The following is a 17,702-nucleotide window of genomic DNA, read 5'->3' as shown; positions in this document are numbered from 1 at the left end:
AGTCACCCCAGACCCATCCTGTGGGCGGTAGTCACCCCAGACCCATCCTGTGGGCGGTAGTCACCCCAGACCCATCCTGTGGACGGTAGTCACCCCAGACCCATCCTGTGGGCGGTAGTCACCCCATACCCATCCTGTGGACGGTAGTCACCCCAGACCCATCCTGTGGGCGGTAGTCACCCCAGACCCATCCTGTGGGCGGTAGTCAAAAGATTACAGAGGTACATAATTGGTCCAGGGACTGGACTCCAAAGTTTTGATAGCTGAGCAAGTTACAAAGGTACTGAACTCCAGGTAAGTCTGGTCACAATCATGACAAGTTACAAAGGTATTTACTACTACTAATAATAATAATTCTTGATTTCACTGCAGATGTCAATAGTATTTATAATATTCAATTGTATTTTTTTCAGATCCGCGACTTCCGGTTCGTGTGTCCCAACAATACGGTGTTTGATCAACAGAATTTTATTTGTACGAACTGGTGGGAGATAGACTGTAAGAGATCGACGAGATACTACAGCAAGAATGATCTCTTCAGGGAGGCTGAAACTACAACTGAAGCTGTGTATGAGTATGAGAAGCCGCTCTCTTACTATGAGTACATGTATGATGAGTATAGTGACACGCAGTCAAGAAATAGACCCGATTATGGGTTAGACTATTATGACCAGGATGGTAGACAGCGGTACGAGCGAGCGAGGAGTAGACAGGGTAAATCACAAGATGGTAGTACCACTAGTTCTACGGCAACTCCATTCACAACACCTGTGACTACTACTACTACTACTACTACCACCACTACTACTACTACTACTACTACCACAACGACTCCTAAACCGACTACTACAAGTACAACAACTATTACCAACACAGCGCCTCTGATCACCACTTCACGTCCCTTCCTCAGTTTTCCTCCGGCTTTTAAGGTGGGGAAACCTGTGGTCAGTATCAGCAGCTCTGTTTCACATAAATCCAACCATGACCATACCTCAGGATTTTCCAGGTTCCAGAATCCTTCCAGGATTGAATCGTCATCAACAAGAGCTATCCGTCAAGAGACATTAAGAGATGATGAGGTTGATGAACTGTATGATGGAGTTGACGACCCATTTGCTCACTATGACTGGCGAAGAGACTCTTCAGGTGTAACAGCCTCCACTAAGACCACATATGAACAACGTTTTGGGGCCAGCAGTCGATCTAGACAGCATCCTTCAATGTACTCAACTGCTACCAGGAACCAAGACTCTACATCGACCTCCCTTAAGAATAAAAATTATCTCGGTGACTCCAGTGAGAGTAGCAGCAATATCAGTCACACCAACAACAGAGAAAGTCACACCAGCAACAGAGAAAGATATACCAGCAGTAGAGGGTCAACATTCTTCTCCAACAGCAGGAGGATACGGCCGCCGGCAGCAGATCCTGGACGTGAAGAGTTCTCCAACTTCCGCTACTACAGAACAGCCTTCGGGAACATGTCTTCAGCAGCGCCACCTCCCTCCACAAGCCCTTCACCTCCTAAGTACAGATCCTCAACGTCCAGGTCAACCTCCGTAACAGTTTCTCCCATAATAAGATCAACCTCTTCAGTGTCTTCGTCCTCTTCATCTTCAAGCACAAGAGTTCGTCCTGCTGGTTACATTTCTTCCAGAACCGCTTCAAGAAACACAAGATATGCACTTTATGGCTGAACTCTGCACTACAAAACCCCAGCTGTGAATACCAATAGAAATAAGTTCTTGGGATTACACAACACAACGTGCTGGGCACTTAACATATATCTTCTTAATCAAAATCTGGCTGGTCAGATTGCAGGAATAAGTTTTTAGTGCTCAATAGTTATTAGAAGACCCAAAAACAGTGTTTGATACTGACATATAGGCGAGTCACAGTGGGTGACTTGAAGGAATAACCTACAGTTGATGAAATACATTATCTAACTTAAATGGATGGATAGAAAGGCGAGTGAATACTGGAGACACCAGGAGTAGAGAGGTAAAAATGAGAAAATCAGTCCCTCAGCCTTGACGAAGCAGCTTTGAGCTGCAATGAATGAGCAGAAGCAGATGAGCTCCTTGAAGTGAGCTACAGCTGATGAGTACAATGTATGAACTCCAGGGGATGATCTCAAGAAGATGAATCACGCTGAATGTGCTAGAATGGAAGCCAGAAGTCTGCAGGAAGAAACTTCTGTAAATTTTGGGAGAATGAGCCGTGGACAGACTAGGGTCATGTCTCTGGTGGCCTTATAAGGAGCTCGGTATCTAGGTTTCAATCCTATCGACTACACGAAGCTTATTAAGGCTACACATCACCTGTACATCAACCAGTCAGGACTACTGTATTACCCGAAATATGGATTAAAATTATCAATCTCTCTGTGTATATACACTGAGAGATGTATACGTATCTGTGTATATACACTGAGAGATTTACACTTCTCTGTGTATATACACTGAGAGATGTGTACGTCTCTGTGTATATACACTAAGAGATGTATACGTCTCTGTGTATATACACTAAGAGATGTATACGTCTCTGTGTATATACACTGAGAGATTTACACATCTCTGTATATATACACTGAGAGATGTATACGTCTCTGTGTATATACACTGAGAGATTTACACATCTCTGTATATGTGCACTAAGAGATGTATACGTCTCTGTGTATATACACTGAGAGATTTACACTTCTCTGTGTATATACACTGAGAGATGTATACGTCTCTGTGTATATACACTGAGAGATTTACACTTCTCTGTGTATATACACTGAGAGATGTATACGTCTCTGTGTATATACACTGAGAGATTTACACTTCTCTGTGTATATACACTGAGAGATGTATACGTCTCTGTGTATATACACTGAGAGATTTACACTTCTCTGTGTATATACACTGAGAGATGTATACGTCTCTGTGTATATGCACATGGCCATGGGGTCGAGAATATAAAACTCCCAACACAAGACCAACTTGAGAGTCATAACGTTAATGGTCTGAGGCCGAACAAGACCAAATAGCCAACAGATATGTATGGTAGACCAGATATAATATATATGTAACACAGGACGCCTCTGGCCACTCTTCACATTGTTAGGGTGGACCTGAGTCCTGGTTATTGTGCATCAGAGTACAAGTGGCGTCCCTCATGGCGTCCCTCGTGGCGTCCTTCATGGCGTCCCTCATGCAGTAATATTTGCATGGAGAATTCGTACCTATATTTATTTCGTGCTTAAAATAATCTCAATGGGCAGTTTTGTCCAATTTTTTTCAATATTGATAAAAAAACTCCAGATGTGGACACGTGAACGATACTTCGTGACATATTGAACGATACTAGAAAAATGTGATAAGGTTTAATTTTAAACCCTGAGGGTGTAGCTGTCGAAATGGGTTATATCAGAACTGTGATTAACAAAAATATTCTTTTTGTGTGTCGTATCTCCGAAAAAAATATCACAATGTGAAAATATTGGTGCAGGAAATTTTAAATACTTTCTATAGTCAACTTCAGCGACATTTTCTCGCTCTGAAGATGTGTGGATCAGCTCACGAAAGCGCCCGGGAGGTCCAAATTTTTATTTCTTCGTGTTCGTGGTCATGTTTATTATACTGGTTTCTTACTGTATTTTATAAATTTTACTAAATCTTGCAAATGAATTGAGTTGAAGAACCATTCTTAAATACTATGTTGACATGTCCCTGTGTGCACCTGTGTGTGTGTATCTGTGTGCACCTGTGTGCACCTGTGTGTGTGTATCTGTGTGCACCTGGGTGTGTGTATCTATGTGCACCTGTGTGTGTGTACCTGTGTGCACCTGTGTGTGTATCTGTATGCACCTGTATGCACCTGTGTGTGTGTGTGTGTGTGTGTCCCTGCGTGCACCTGTGTGTATGTGTACCTGTGCGTGCTTGTGTGTGCACACTTTTGTACTGCCCTGTGCACAAAAATATTGCTGTGTATGACGTGATAACAACAATACTGGGGTCAAGAAAAAGGTTATTAAACCAGGTTTTGTTTGGGACAACGTTTTGCTCAGTGTAGGGCTTTACAGAGGAAACGTTTTGCCAACCAGTGGTTTCTTCAGTCCAATACAGAGAAGGACGGTGGAAGACGAGAAGTTTGAAGTAATCAGTCCCTCGGTCTGGAGTCAGTGTGTTCTAACACTCTTGAGAACAGTACAGCATATGGTAGATAGGTATAATATTAATCAGGTAGCAGGACAAGTGTTTCCTGAAGCTGGTCTTAGTCATATAACGATCCACAGCTGGAGCTTTTGGTCATCTGACCGAGACCTTCCGCTGGCTTACCTCTCCACCCCTTTAAAAATATGGCAATGATTATAATTATTGTTTTTACTTAGATCAGCATGTGCACTGAGAGATACTCACCTATTTGTGGTTGCAGGGGTCAAGTCACAGCTCCTGGCCTCTATATACTGCAGTTAGAGCCTGATCATGACTGGATAAAGCTCTACACAGGGAGAAACGTTGTCTTTATAAGGTTGTCGCTACATCTCTGCCCTTCATTAATAAAAGTATTGTGTCTGAGACTCCCTACACTGTCTTAGTGACCCGTGCAATAAACACCACCTTAGAAATTAATGTCTGTTATTTAACCACCTTAGAAATTAATGTCTGTTATTTAACCACCTTATAATAATAATGATAATAATAATATTTATTTCTACCAGTACATGATACAACTTATACAGACCATAGCTCACACTTATGACATATTATATAGAAAGTTCCTTGTTATGTAGAGCATTTCGTGCAAATTAAGTCAGGTTTGTCCCCAAGATGCGACCCACACCAGTCAACTAACGCCCAGGTACCTAGTTTACTGTTAGGTGAACAGTGACAGCAGGTGTCTTATGGAAACGCGTCCTAATGTTTCCAGCCGTATCCCCCTCAAGGAAGGTTCCTTGATGTTGGTGACGGGCTCTTGATTTAGGGAATTGGATCTGTGCTCCAGTTCCCCAAATTAAGCCTGAATGCCTTCCACATCCCCCCCAGGCGCTGTATAATCCTCCGGGTTTAGCGCTTCCCCCTTGATTGAAATAATAATTCCAGCCGTACCGAGGATCGAACCACGGACCTCAGTGTGTGAGCTGGGTGATCTACCAGTCGAAAAAGAAGATTAAAGCCTATGTATGATCATGAGTCTTAGTGGGTTATCCTGGGTTACTAACTCTCAGGTACATAATGCTAGGAATTAAGTAATATTTCACAATGACCCCAATGGAAATAAGTCACTTTGCCTGACATTTTTTGGCTTATCCTGGGTAATTTACACTATGTATGATAATTGAACTTATGTGTACCTGTGTGTAAATTAACTTACTTACTTGCTTAATTACTTACTTACTTATATACTTGCTTAATTTCATTAAATATGGAGCGTATTGTTGGACACCTGGCAGGAAGGGTTCATTACGGTACCAGGTCCTAGTGGACCTATAATACAATAACATGAAGCAATATACTGCTGGTCAAGACTTGATCCGAGGCACTTCTGCGTCAGCCTTCGTCGGGTGTGGACGTCTCTCTCTCGCCTGAGTATCAGTGACAAATTTCCCCCGTTCTCACTGGGACGCTTGTCCTCATCTATTTAGCCCGCCGGGCACTCTACAGGAGGGGCACCTGGCACTCTACAGGAGGGGCACCTAGCATTCTTCAGGAGGTTCATCTGGCACTCTACAGGAGGGGCACCTGGAACTCTACAGGAGGGGCACCTGGCACTCTACAGGAGGGGCACCTGGCACTCTACAGGAGGGGCACCTGGCACTCTACAGGAGGGGTACCTGGCACTCTACAGGAGGGGCACCTGGTCATCAGCTTAATTTAGCCAGCTTCATTTTTTTCCGCTCTGCGGAAAATTCTTTAACGGTCTCTGGTGGGAAGCCGGTTACTGGACTCAGGTTGGAGTGTGGGCGTCCCTCTCTGCTGGGGCTTGGCAAGGGCGTCCCTCTGCTGGGGCTTGGCAAGAGCGTCCCTCTCTGCTGGGGCTTGGCAAGCGCGTCCCTCTATGCTGGGGCTTGGCAAGGGCGTCCCTCTCTGCTGGGGCTTGGCAATGGCGTCCCTCTCTGCTGGAGCTTGGCAAGAGCGGTCCTCTCTGCTGGAGCTTGGCAAGGGCGTCCCTCTGCTGGAGCTTGGCAAGGGCGGTCCTCTCTGCTGGAGCTTAGCAAGGGCGTCCCTCTGCTGGGGCTTGGCAAGAGCGTCCCTCTCTGCTGGAGCTTGGCAAGGGCGTCCCTCTGCTGGGGCTTGGAAAGGGCGTCCCTCTCTGCTGGAGCTTGGCAAGGGGTCCCTCTCTGCTGGAGCTTGGCAAGGGCGTCCCTCTGCTGGAGCTTGGCAAGGGCGTCCCTCTCTGCTGGAGCTTGGCAAGGGGGTCCCTCTCTGCTGGAGCTCAGCAAGGGCGTTCCTCTCTGCTGGAGCTTAGCAAGGGCGTCCCTCTCTGCTGGAGCTTGGCAACTTCGTCCCTCTCTGCTGGAGCTTGGCAAGGGCGTCCCTCTGCTGGAGCTTGGCAAGGGCGTCCCCCTCTGCTGGAGCTTGGCAAGGGCGTCCCCCTCTGCTGGAGCTTGGCAAGGGCGTCCCTCTGCTGGAGCTTGGCAAGGGCGGTCCTCTCTGCTGGAGCTTAGCAAGGGCGTCCCTCTGCTGGGGCTTGGCAAGAGCGTCCCTCTCTGCTGGAGCTTGGCAAGGGCGTCCCTCTGCTGGGGCTTGGAAAGGGCGTCCCTCTCTGCTGGAGCTTGGCAAGGGGGCCCTCTCTGCTGGAGCTTGGCAAGGGCGTCCCTCTGCTGGAGCTTGGCAAGGGCGTCCCTCTCTGCTGGAGCTTGGCAAGGGGGTCCCTCTCTGCTGGAGCTCAGCAAGGGCGTCCCTCTCTGCTGGAGCTTAGCAAGGGCGTCCCTCTCTGCTGGAGCTTGGCAACTTCGTCCCTCTCTGCTGGAGCTTGGCAAGGGCGTCCCTCTGCTGGAGCTTGGCAAGGGCGTCCCCCTCTGCTGGAGCTTGGCAAGGGCGTCCCCCTCTGCTGGAGCTTGGCAAGGGCGTCCCCCTCTGCTGGAACTTAGCAAGGGCGTCCCTCTCTGCTGGAGCTTAGCAAGGGCGTCTCTCTGCTGGAACTTAGCAAGGGCGTCCCTCTCTGCTGGAACTTAGCAAGGGCGTCCCTTTCTGCTGGAACTTAGCAAGGGCGTCCCTCTCTGCTGGAACTTAGCAAGGGCGTCCCTCTCTGCTGGAACTTAGCAAGGGCGTCCCTCTCTGCTGGAGCTTAGCAAGGGCGTCCCTCTCTGCTGGAGCTTAGCAAGGGCGTCCCTCTCTGCTGGAGCTTGGCAAGGGCGGTCCTCTCTGCTGGAGTTTGGCAAGGGCGGTCCTCTCTGCTGGAGTTTGGCAAGGGCGTCCCTCTGCTGGTGCTTGGAAAGGGCGTCCCTCTCTGCTGGAGCTTGGCAAGGGGTCCCTCTCTGCTGGAGCTTGGCAAGGGGGTCCCTCTCTGCTGGAGATTAGCAAGGGCGTCCCTCTCTGCTGGAGCTTAGCAAGGGCGTCCCACTGCTGGAGCTCAGCAAGGGCGTCCCTCTCTGCTGGAGCTTAGCAAAGGCGTCCCTCTCTGCTGGAGCTTAGCAAGGGCGTCCCTCTCTGCTGGAACTTAGTAAGGGCGTCCCTCTCTGCTGGAGCTTAGCAAGGGCGTCCCTCTCTGCTGGAACTTAGCAAGGGCGTCCCTCTGCTGGAACTTAGCAAGGGCGTCCCTCTCTGCTGGAACTTAGCAAGGGCATCCCTCTCTGCTGGAACTTAGCAAGGTCGTCCCTCTGCTGGAGCTTAGTAAGGGCGTCCCTCTGCTGGAACTTAGCAAGGGCGTCCCTCTCTGCTGGAACTTAGCAAGGGCGTCCCTCTGCTGGAGCTTAGCAAAGGCGTCCCTCTCTGCTGGAGCTTAGCAAGGGCGTCCCTCTCTGCTGGAGCTTAGCAAGGGCGTCCCTCTGCTGGAGCTTGGCAAGGGCAGTCCTCTGCTGGAGCTTGGCAAGGGCGTCCCTCTGCTGGGGCTTGGCAAGAGCGTCCCTCTCTGCTGGAGCTTGGCAAGGGCGTCCCTCTGCTGGAGCTTGGAAAGGGCGTCCCTCTCTGCTGGAGCTTGGCAAGGGGTCCCTCTCTGCTGGAGCTTGGCAAGGGGGTCCCTCTCTGCTGGAGCTTAGCAAGGGCGTCCCTCTCTGCTGGAGCTTAGCAAGGGCGTCCCTCTCTGCTGGAGCTCAGCAAGGGCGTCCCTCTCTGCTGGAGCTTAGCAAGGGCGTCCCTCTCTGCTGGAGCTTAGCAAGGGCGTCCCTCTCTGCTGGAAATTAGCAAGGGCGTCCCTGTCTGCTGGAGCTTAGCAAGTGCGTCCCTGTCTGCTGGAGCTTAGCAAGGGCGTCCCTCTGTGTTGGAACTTAGCAAGGACGTCCCTCTGCTGGAGCTTAGCAAGGGCGTCCCTCTGTGCTGGAACTTAGCAAGGGCGTCCCTCTCTGCTGGAACTTAGCATGGGCGTCCCTCTCTGCTGGAACTTAGCAAGGGCATCCCTCTCTGCTGGAACTTAGCAAGGGCGTCCCTCTGCTGGAGCTTAGTAAGGGCGTCCCTCTGCTGGAACTTAGCAAGGGCGTCCCTCTCTGCTGGAACTTAGCAAGGGCGTCCCTCTGCTGGAGCTTAGCAAAGGCGTCCCTCTCTGCTGGAGCTTAGCAATGGCCTCCCTCTCTGCTGGAGCTTAGCAAGGGCGTCCCTCTCTGCTGGAGCTTGGCAAGGGCGGTCCTCTCTGCTGGAGCTTGGCAAGGGCGTCCCTCTGCTGGGGCTTGGCAAGAGCGTCCCTCTTTGCTGGAGCTTGGCAAGGGCGTCCCTCTGCTGGGGCTTGGAAAGGGCGTCCCTCTCTGCTGGAGCTTGGCAAGGGGGTCCCTCTCTGCTGGAGCTTAGCAAGGGCGTCCCTCTGCTGGAGCTCAGCATGGGCGTCCCTCTGCTGGAGCTTAGCAAGGGCGTCCTTCTCTGCTGGAGCTTGGCAACTTCGTCCCTCTCTGCTGGAGCTTGGCAAGGGCGTCCCTCTGCTGGAGCTTGGCAAGGGCGTCCCCCTCTGTTGGAGCTTGGCAAGGGCGTCCCCCTCTGCTGGAGCTTGGCAAGGGCGTCCCCCTCTGCTGGAGCTTGGCAAGGGCGTCCCTCTGCTGGAACTTAGCAAGGGCGTCCCTCTGCTGGAACTTAGCAAGGGCGTCCCTCTCTGCTGGAACTTAGCAAGGGCGTCCCTCTGCTGGAACTTGGCAAAGGCGTCCCTCTCTGCTGGAGCTTAGCAAGGGCGTCCCTCTGCTGGAGCTTGGCAAGGGGGTCCCTCTCTGCTGGAGCTTGGCAAGGGCGTCCCTCTCTGCTGGAGCTTGGCAAGGGCGTCCCTCTCTGCTGGAGCTTGGCAAGGGCGTCTCTCTATGCTTGAGCTTAGCAAGGGCGTCCCTCTCTGCTGGAGCTTGGCAAGGGCGTCTCTCTCTGCTGGAGCTTGGCAAGGGGGTCCCTCTGTGCTGGAGCTTGGCAATGGCGTCTCTCTCTGCTGGAGCTTGGCAAGGGCGTCCCTCTCTGCTGGAGCTTGGCAAGGGCGTCTCTCTCTGCTGGAGCTTGGCAATGGCGGCCCTCTCTGCTGGAGCTTGGCAAGGGCGTCCCTCTCTGCTGGAGTTTAGCAAGGGCGTCCCTCTCTGCTGGAACTTAGCAAGGGCGTCCCTCTCTGCTGGAGTTAAGCAAGGGCGTCCCTCTCTGCTGGAGCTTAGCAAGGGCGTCCCTCTCTGCTGGAACTTAGCAAGGGCGTCCCTCTCTGCTGGAACTTAGCAAGGGCGTCCCTCTCTGCTGGAGCTTAGCAAGGGCGTCCCTCTCTGCTGGAACTTAGCAAGGGCGTCCCTCTCTGCTGGAGCTTAGCAAGGGCGTCCCTCTCTGCTGGAGCTTAGCAAGGGCGTCCCTCTCTGCTGGAGCTTAGCAAGGGCGTCCACAGGATCTAATTGGAAACTTCAATTTCTATCTCTATTTACAAAGGAACTTTTGTTCCTTTTCTGGTCGCATCGATAAACCGGACTGGACACCCCGGCGTGTGCTGTCAGTGGCCCTTATATACCAACACACAGAGAGACAAGACTTGATCCGAGGAAGTTGAGCTTCTCCTTGTCTTCCTCGGATCAAACCTGATTAATACTTCACCCCGAGAAGCTGAGGTATGAAGTGTATGTCACTGTCACTGTCACTGTCCAGACACCAGTGTATGTCACTGTCACTGTCCAGACACCGGTGTATGTCACTGTCACTGTCCAGACACCAGTGTATGACACTGTCACTGTCCAGACACCGGTGTATGTCACTGTCACTGTCCAGACACCAGTGTATGACACTGTCACTGTCCAGACACCAGTGTATGACACTGTCACTGTCCAGACACCAGTGTATGACACTGTCACTGTCCAGACACCAGTGTATGACACTGTCACTGTCCAGACACCAGTGTATGACACTGTCACTGTCCAGACACCAGTGTATGACACTGTCACTGTCCAGACACCAGTGTATGACACTGTCACTGTCCAGACACCAGTGTATGACACTGTCACTGTCCAGACACCAGTGTATGACACTGTCACTGTCCAGACACCGGTGTATGTCACTGTCCAGACACCAGTGTATGACACTGTCACTGTCCAGACACCAGTGTATGTCACTGTCACTGTCCAGACACCAGTGTATGTCACTGTCACTGTCCAGACACCGGTGTATGTCACTGTCACTGTCCAGACACCGGTGTATGTCACTGTCACTGTCCAGACACTGGTGTATGTCACTGTCATTGTCCAGACACCAGTGTATGTCACTGTCACTGTCCAGACACCAGTGTATGACACTGTCACTGTCCAGACACCAGTGTATGTCACTGTCACTGTCCATACACCAGTGTATGACACTGTCACTGTCCAGACACCAGTGTATGTCACTGTCACTGTCCAGACACCAGTGTATGTCACTGTCACTGTCCACACACCAGTGTATGTCACTGTCACTGTCACTGTCCAGACACCAGTGTATGACACTGTCACTGTCCAGACACCAGTGTATGTCACTGTCACTGTCCAGACACCGGTGTATGTCACTGTCACTGTCCAGACACCGGTGTATGTCACTGTCACTGTCCAGACACCGGTGTATGTCACTGTCACTGTCCAGACACCGGTGTATGTCACTGTCATTGTCCAGACACCAGTGTATGTCACTGTCACTGTCCAGACACCAGTGTATGACACTGTCACTGTCCAGACACCAGTGTATGTCACTGTCACTGTCCAGACACCAGTGTATGACACTGTCACTGTCCACACCAGTGTATGTCACTGTTACTGTCCAGACACCACTGGTGTATGTCACTGTCACTGTCCAGACACCAGTGTATGTCACTGTCACTGTCCAGACACCGGTGTATGTCACTGTCACTGTCCAGACACCAGTGTATGTCACTGTCACTGTCCAGACACCGGTGTATGTCACTGTCACTGTCCAGACACCGGTGTATGTCACTGTCACTGTCCAGACACCAGTGTATGTCACTGTCACTGTCCAGTCACCAGTGTATGACACTGTCACTGTCCAGACATCAGTGTATGTCACTGTCACTGTCCAGACACCAGTGTATGACACTGTCACTGTCCAGGCTGCACTCTAACAGCACCTTTCAAGGCAGGTGAAATTGCCGACCTAGAAAATGTACAGAGAACTTTCACGGCGCGCATAACGGAGATAAAACACCTCAATTACTGGGAGCGCTTGAGGTTTCTAAACCTGTATTCCCTGGAACGCAGGAGGGAGAGATACATGATTATATACACCTGGAAAATCCTAGAGGGACTAGTACCGAACTTGCACACGAAAATCACTCACTACGAAAGCAAAAGACTTGGCAGACGATGCACCATCCCCCCAATGAAAAGCAGGGGTGTCACTAGCACGTTAAGAGACCATACAATAAGTGTCAGGGGACCGAGACTGTTCAACTGCCTCCCAGCACACATAAGGGGGATTACCAACAGACCCCTGGCAGTCTTCAAGCTGGCACTGGACAAGCACCTAAAGTCAGTTCCTGATCAGCCGGGCTGTGGCTCGTACGTTGGTTTGCGTGCAGCCAGCAGCAACAGCCTGGTTGATCAGGCGCTGATCCACCAGGAGGCCTGGTCACAGACCGGGCCGCGGGGGCGTTGACCCCCGAAACTCTCTCCAGGTAAACTCCAGGTAAACACCAGTGTATGACACTGTCACTGTCCAGACACCAGTGTATGTCACTGTCACTGTCCAGACACCAGTGTATGACACTGTCACTGTCCAGACACCAGTGTATGTCACTGTCACTGTCCAGACACCGGTGTATGTCACTGTCACTGTCCAGACACCGGTGTATGTCACTGTCACTGTCCAGACACCGGTGTATGTCACTGTCACTGTCCAGACACCGGTGTATGTCACTGTCATTGTCCAGACACCAGTGTATGTCACTGTCACTGTCCAGACACCAGTGTATGACACTGTCACTGTCCAGACACCAGTGTATGTCACTGTCACTGTCCAGACACCAGTGTATGACACTGTCACTGTCCACACACCAGTGTATGTCACTGTTACTGTCCAGACACCACTGGTGTATGTCACTGTCACTGTCCAGACACCAGTGTATGTCACTGTCACTGTCCAGACACCGGTGTATGTCACTGTCACTGTCCAGACACCAGTGTATGTCACTGTCACTGTCCAGACACCGGTGTATGTCACTGTCACTGTCCAGACACCGGTGTATGTCACTGTCACTGTCCAGACACCAGTGTATGTCACTGTCACTGTCCAGACACCAGTGTATGACACTGTCACTGTCCAGACACCAGTGTATGTCACTGTCACTGTCCAGACACCAGTGTATGACACTGTCACTGTCCAGACACCAGTGTATGTCACTGTCACTGTCCAGACACCAGTGTATGACACTGTCACTGTCCAGACACCAGTGTATGACACTGTCACTGTCCACACACCAGTATATATCACTGTCTGTCCAGACACCAGTGTATGACACTGTCACTGTCCAGACACCAGTGTATGTCACTGTCACTGTCCACACACCAGTATATATCACTGTCACTGTCCAGACACCAGTGTATGACACTGTCACTGTCCAGACACCAGTGTATGTCACTGTCACTGTCCAGACACCAGTGTATGACACTGTCACTGTCCAGACACCAGTGTATGTCACTGTCACTGTCCAGACACCAGTATATATCACTGTCACTGTCCAGACACCAGTATATATCACTGTCACTGTCCAGACACCAGTGTATGACACTGTCACTGTCCAGACACCAGTGTATGTCACTGTCACTGTCCAGACACCAGTGTATGACACTGTCACTGTCCAGACACCAGTGTATGTCACTGTCACTGTCCAGACACCAGTATATATCACTGTCACTGTCCAGACACCAGTATATATCACTGTCACTGTCCAGACACCGGTGTATGTCACTGTCACTGTCCATACACCAGTGTATATTACTGTCACTGTCCAGACACCGGTGTATGTCACTGTCACTGTCCATACACCAGTGTATGTCACTGTCAGTCCAGACACCGGTGTATGTCACTGTCCATACACCAGTGTATGTCACTGTCACTGTCCAGACACCGGTGTATGTCACTGTCACTGTCCAGACACCGGTGTATGTCACTGTCACTGTCCAGACACCGGTGTATGTCACTGTCACTGTCCAGACACCGGTGTATGTCACTGTCACTGTCCAGACACCGGTGTATGTCACTGTCACTGTCCAGACACCGGTGTATGTCACTGTCACTGTCCAGACACCGGTGTATGTCACTGTCACTGTCCAGACACCAGTGTATGTCACTGTCCAGACACCAGTGTATGTCACTGTCACTGTCCATACACCAGTGTATGTCACTGTCACTGTCCAGACACCGGTGTATGTCACTGTCACTGTCCAGACACCAGTGTATGTCACTGTCACTGTCCATACACCAGTGTATATCACTGTCACTGTCCAGACACCAGTGTATGTCACTGTCACTGTCCATACACCAGTGTATGTCACTGTCACTGTCCAGACACCGGTGTATGTCACTGTCACTGTCCAGACACCAGTGTATGTCACTGTCACTGTCCATACACCAGTGTATATCACTGTCACTGTCCAGACACCGGTGTATGTCACTGTCACTGTCCAGACACCAGTGTATGTCACTGTCACTGTCCAGACACCGGTGTATGACACTGTCACTGTCCAGACACCAGTGTATGACACTGTCACTGTCCAGACACCAGTGTATGTCACTGTCACTGTCCATACACCAGTGTATGACACTGTCACTGTTCACACACCAGTGTATGACACTGTCACTGTCCACACACCAGTGTATGACACTGTCACTGTCCACACACCAGTGTATGACACTGTTACTGTCCACACACCAGTGTATGACACTGTCACTGTCCACACACCAGTGTATGACACTGTCACTGTCCACACACCAGTGTATGACACTGTCACTGTCCAGACACCAGTGTATGACACTGTCACTGTCCACACACCAGTGTATGACACTGTCACTGTCCACACACCAGTGTATGACACTGTCACTGTCCACACACCAGTGTATGACACTGTCCACACACCAGTGTATGACACTGTCACTGTCTAGACACCAGTGTATGACACTGTCACTGTCCATACACCAGTGTATGTCACTGTCACTGTCGAGACACCAGTGTATGACACTGTTACTGTCCACACACCAGTGTATGACACTGTCACTGTCCACACACCAGTGTATGACACTATCACTGTTCACACACCAGTGTATGACACTGTCACTGTCCACACACCAGTGTATGACACTGTCACTGTCCAGACACCAGTGTATGACACTGTCACTGTCTAGACACCAGTGTATGACACTGTCACTGTCCAGACACTAGTGTATGACACTGTCACTGTTCAGACACCAGTGTATGACACTGTCACTGTCCAGACACCAGTGTATGACACTGTCTCTGTCCAGACTCCAGTGTATGACACTGTCACTGTCCAGACACCAGTGTATGACACTGTCACTGTCCACACACCAGTGTATGACACTGTCACTGTCCACACACTAGTTTTAAATTGTTTAGCATTATACCGTTACAGCGACATACTCCGAATTGTGCCGTAAATCATTGTAAAAAATCAACATCCCTTTGTAAAATCATTTGTAAATTTCTCCTAAATATTTACAAAGATTTATAGGTTAGGAATATCAAAATGGAATAGAGAAACTTTATTAAATCTCGAATTTCAGTCGGAGGTCATTCGGGCGACATAGTACGAATGTAACAGAAGTAACGTGTAACACGTCACAGTGTCCCTGGATGATAGTCTTACATCAGTTGCTACTAAGTGAAGGTACGTGAGTGAATCTTGTTTGTGTCTTCTCGTACTGGGTGAATCTTGTGGGTTTAGCACCTTCCCATGAATGCTGGAATGATTGTCTGTTTCATTTTGCCTTCTGTATGCAATAATAATAATAATAATATTGGCAGTAATAAAGATAGCAATAATAAGAATAATAACATTGCCTCTCCTCACTTAACGTCAGAGTTCCATTCCTAAGACCACGTTGGTAAACAAATTCGTCGCTAAGTGAGGAGCATACTATAATGGTAGTGTCTTTGTGTCAACCATCTTTGATATTGTTTTAATGTCACCTTTGCACCGTTTATATCATTTTTAGTATATTAAATATTTATACAGTAGTGTACTGTATATTGTAATAAACAGAATAGAGAAAATCAGCTCTAATATACAATATTTAGGTATAAATACTGGTCAGAGTGCCCATTGTAAAATCGAGTCGTTGGTAAACGAGTACATTGCTAAGTGAGGAGAGGCTGTAATAATGAAAGTAATAATAATAAAAGACTGTTGAGTAGACTTCAGGATGTACATGTTTATAGAGGGGCCACAGATATATCAGATCACTTTCTAGTTGTAGCTACACTGAGAGTAAAAGGTAGATGGGATACAAGGAGAATAGAAGCATCAGGGAAGAGAGAGGTGAAGGTTTATAAACTAAAAGACGAGGCAGTTAGGGTAAGATATAAACAGCTATTGGAGGATAGATGGGCTAATGAGAGCATAGGCAATGGGGTCGAAGAGGTATGAGGTAGGTTTAAAAATGTAGTGTTAGAGTGTTCAGCAGAAGTTTGTGGTTACAGGAAAGTGGGTGCGGGAGGGAAGAGGAGCGATTGGTGGAATGATGATGTAAAGAGAGTAGTAAGGGAGAAAAAGTTAGCATATGAGAAGTTTTTACAAAGTAGAAGTGATGCAAGGAGGGAAGAGTATATGGAGAAAAAGAGAGAGGTTAAGAGAGTGGTGAAGCAATGTAAAAAGAGAGCAAATGAGAGAGTAGGTGAGATGTTATCAACAAATTTTGTTGAAAATAAGAAAAAGTTTTGGAGTGAGATTAACAAGTTAAGGAAGCCTAGAGAACAAATGGATTTGTCAGTTAAAAATAGGAGAGGAGAGTTATTAAATGGAGAGTTAGAGGTATTGGGAAGATGGAGGGAATATTTTGAGGAATTGTTAAATGTTGATGAAGATAGGGAAGCTGTGATTTCGTGTATAGGGCAAGGAGGAATAACATCTTGTAGGAGTGAGGAAGAGCCAGTTGTGAGTGTGGGGGAAGTTCGTGAGGCAGTAGGTAAAATGAAAGGGGGGTAAGGCAGCCGGGATTGATGGGATAAAGATAGAAATGTTAAAAGCAGGTGGGGATATAGTTTTGGAGTGGTTGGTGCAATTATTTAATAAATGTATGGAAGAGGGTAAGGTACCATGGGATTGGCAAAGAGCATGCATAGTTCCTTTGTATAAAGGCAAAGGGGACAAAAGAGAGTGCAAAAATTATAGGGGGATAATTCTGTTGAGTATACCTGGTAAAGTGTATGGTAGAGTTATTATTGAAAGAATTAAAAGTAAGACTGAGAATAGGATAGCAGATGAACAAGGAGGCTTTAGGAAAGGTAGGGGGTGTGTGGACCAGGTGTTTACAGTGAAACATATAAGTGAACAGTATTTAGATAAGGCTAAAGAGGTCTTTGTGGCATTTATGGATTTGGAAAAGGCGTATGACAGGGTGGATAGGGGGGGCAATGTGGCAGATGTTGCAAGTGTATGGTGTAGGAGGTAGGTTACTGAAAGCAGTGAAGAGTTTTTACGAGGATAGTGAGGCTCAAGTTAGAGTACATAGGAAAGAGGGAAATTATTTCCCAGTAAAAGTAAGCCTTAGACAAGGATGTCTGATGTCACCGTGGTTGTTTAATATATTTATAGATGGGGTTGTAAGAGAAGTAAATGCGAGGGTCTTGACAAGAGGCGTGGAGTTAAAAGATAAAGAATCACACATAAAGTGGGAGTTGTCACAGTTGCTCTTTGCTGATGACACTGTGCTCTTGGGAGATTCTGAAGAGAAGTTGCAGAGATTGGTGGATGAATTTGGTAGGGTATGCAAAAGAAGAAAATTAAAAGTGAATACAGGAAAGAGTAAGGTTATGAGGATAAAAATATTAGGTGATGAAAGATTGGATATCAGATTGGAGGGAGAGAGTATGGAGGAGGTGAATGTATTCAGATATTTGGGAGTGGA

At 48.9% G+C, this 17,702-nt stretch overlaps 1 protein-coding gene across 1 annotated transcript in view; it reads left to right on the top strand.

Annotated features, from left to right (window-relative positions):
- Window positions 1-4,615, top strand: part of LOC128703429 (uncharacterized) — a 64,826-nt gene extending 60,211 nt beyond the window's left edge. The window contains exon 4 of the mRNA XM_070104578.1: window positions 414-4,615. Within this exon, the coding sequence (XP_069960679.1) occupies window positions 414-1,697 (1,284 nt within the window). The 3' untranslated portion in view covers window positions 1,698-4,615. The remainder of the gene's footprint in view (window positions 1-413) is intronic.
- Window positions 4,616-17,702: the final 13,087 nt, after the last annotated feature.

Source organism: Cherax quadricarinatus, chromosome 93 (genome assembly GCF_038502225.1).
Source record: "Cherax quadricarinatus isolate ZL_2023a chromosome 93, ASM3850222v1, whole genome shotgun sequence".
Classification (NCBI taxonomy): domain Eukaryota; kingdom Metazoa; phylum Arthropoda; class Malacostraca; order Decapoda; family Parastacidae; genus Cherax; species Cherax quadricarinatus.
The sequence above is the reverse complement of the archived record's forward strand: the minus strand, read 5'-3'. Positions and strand labels throughout refer to the sequence as shown.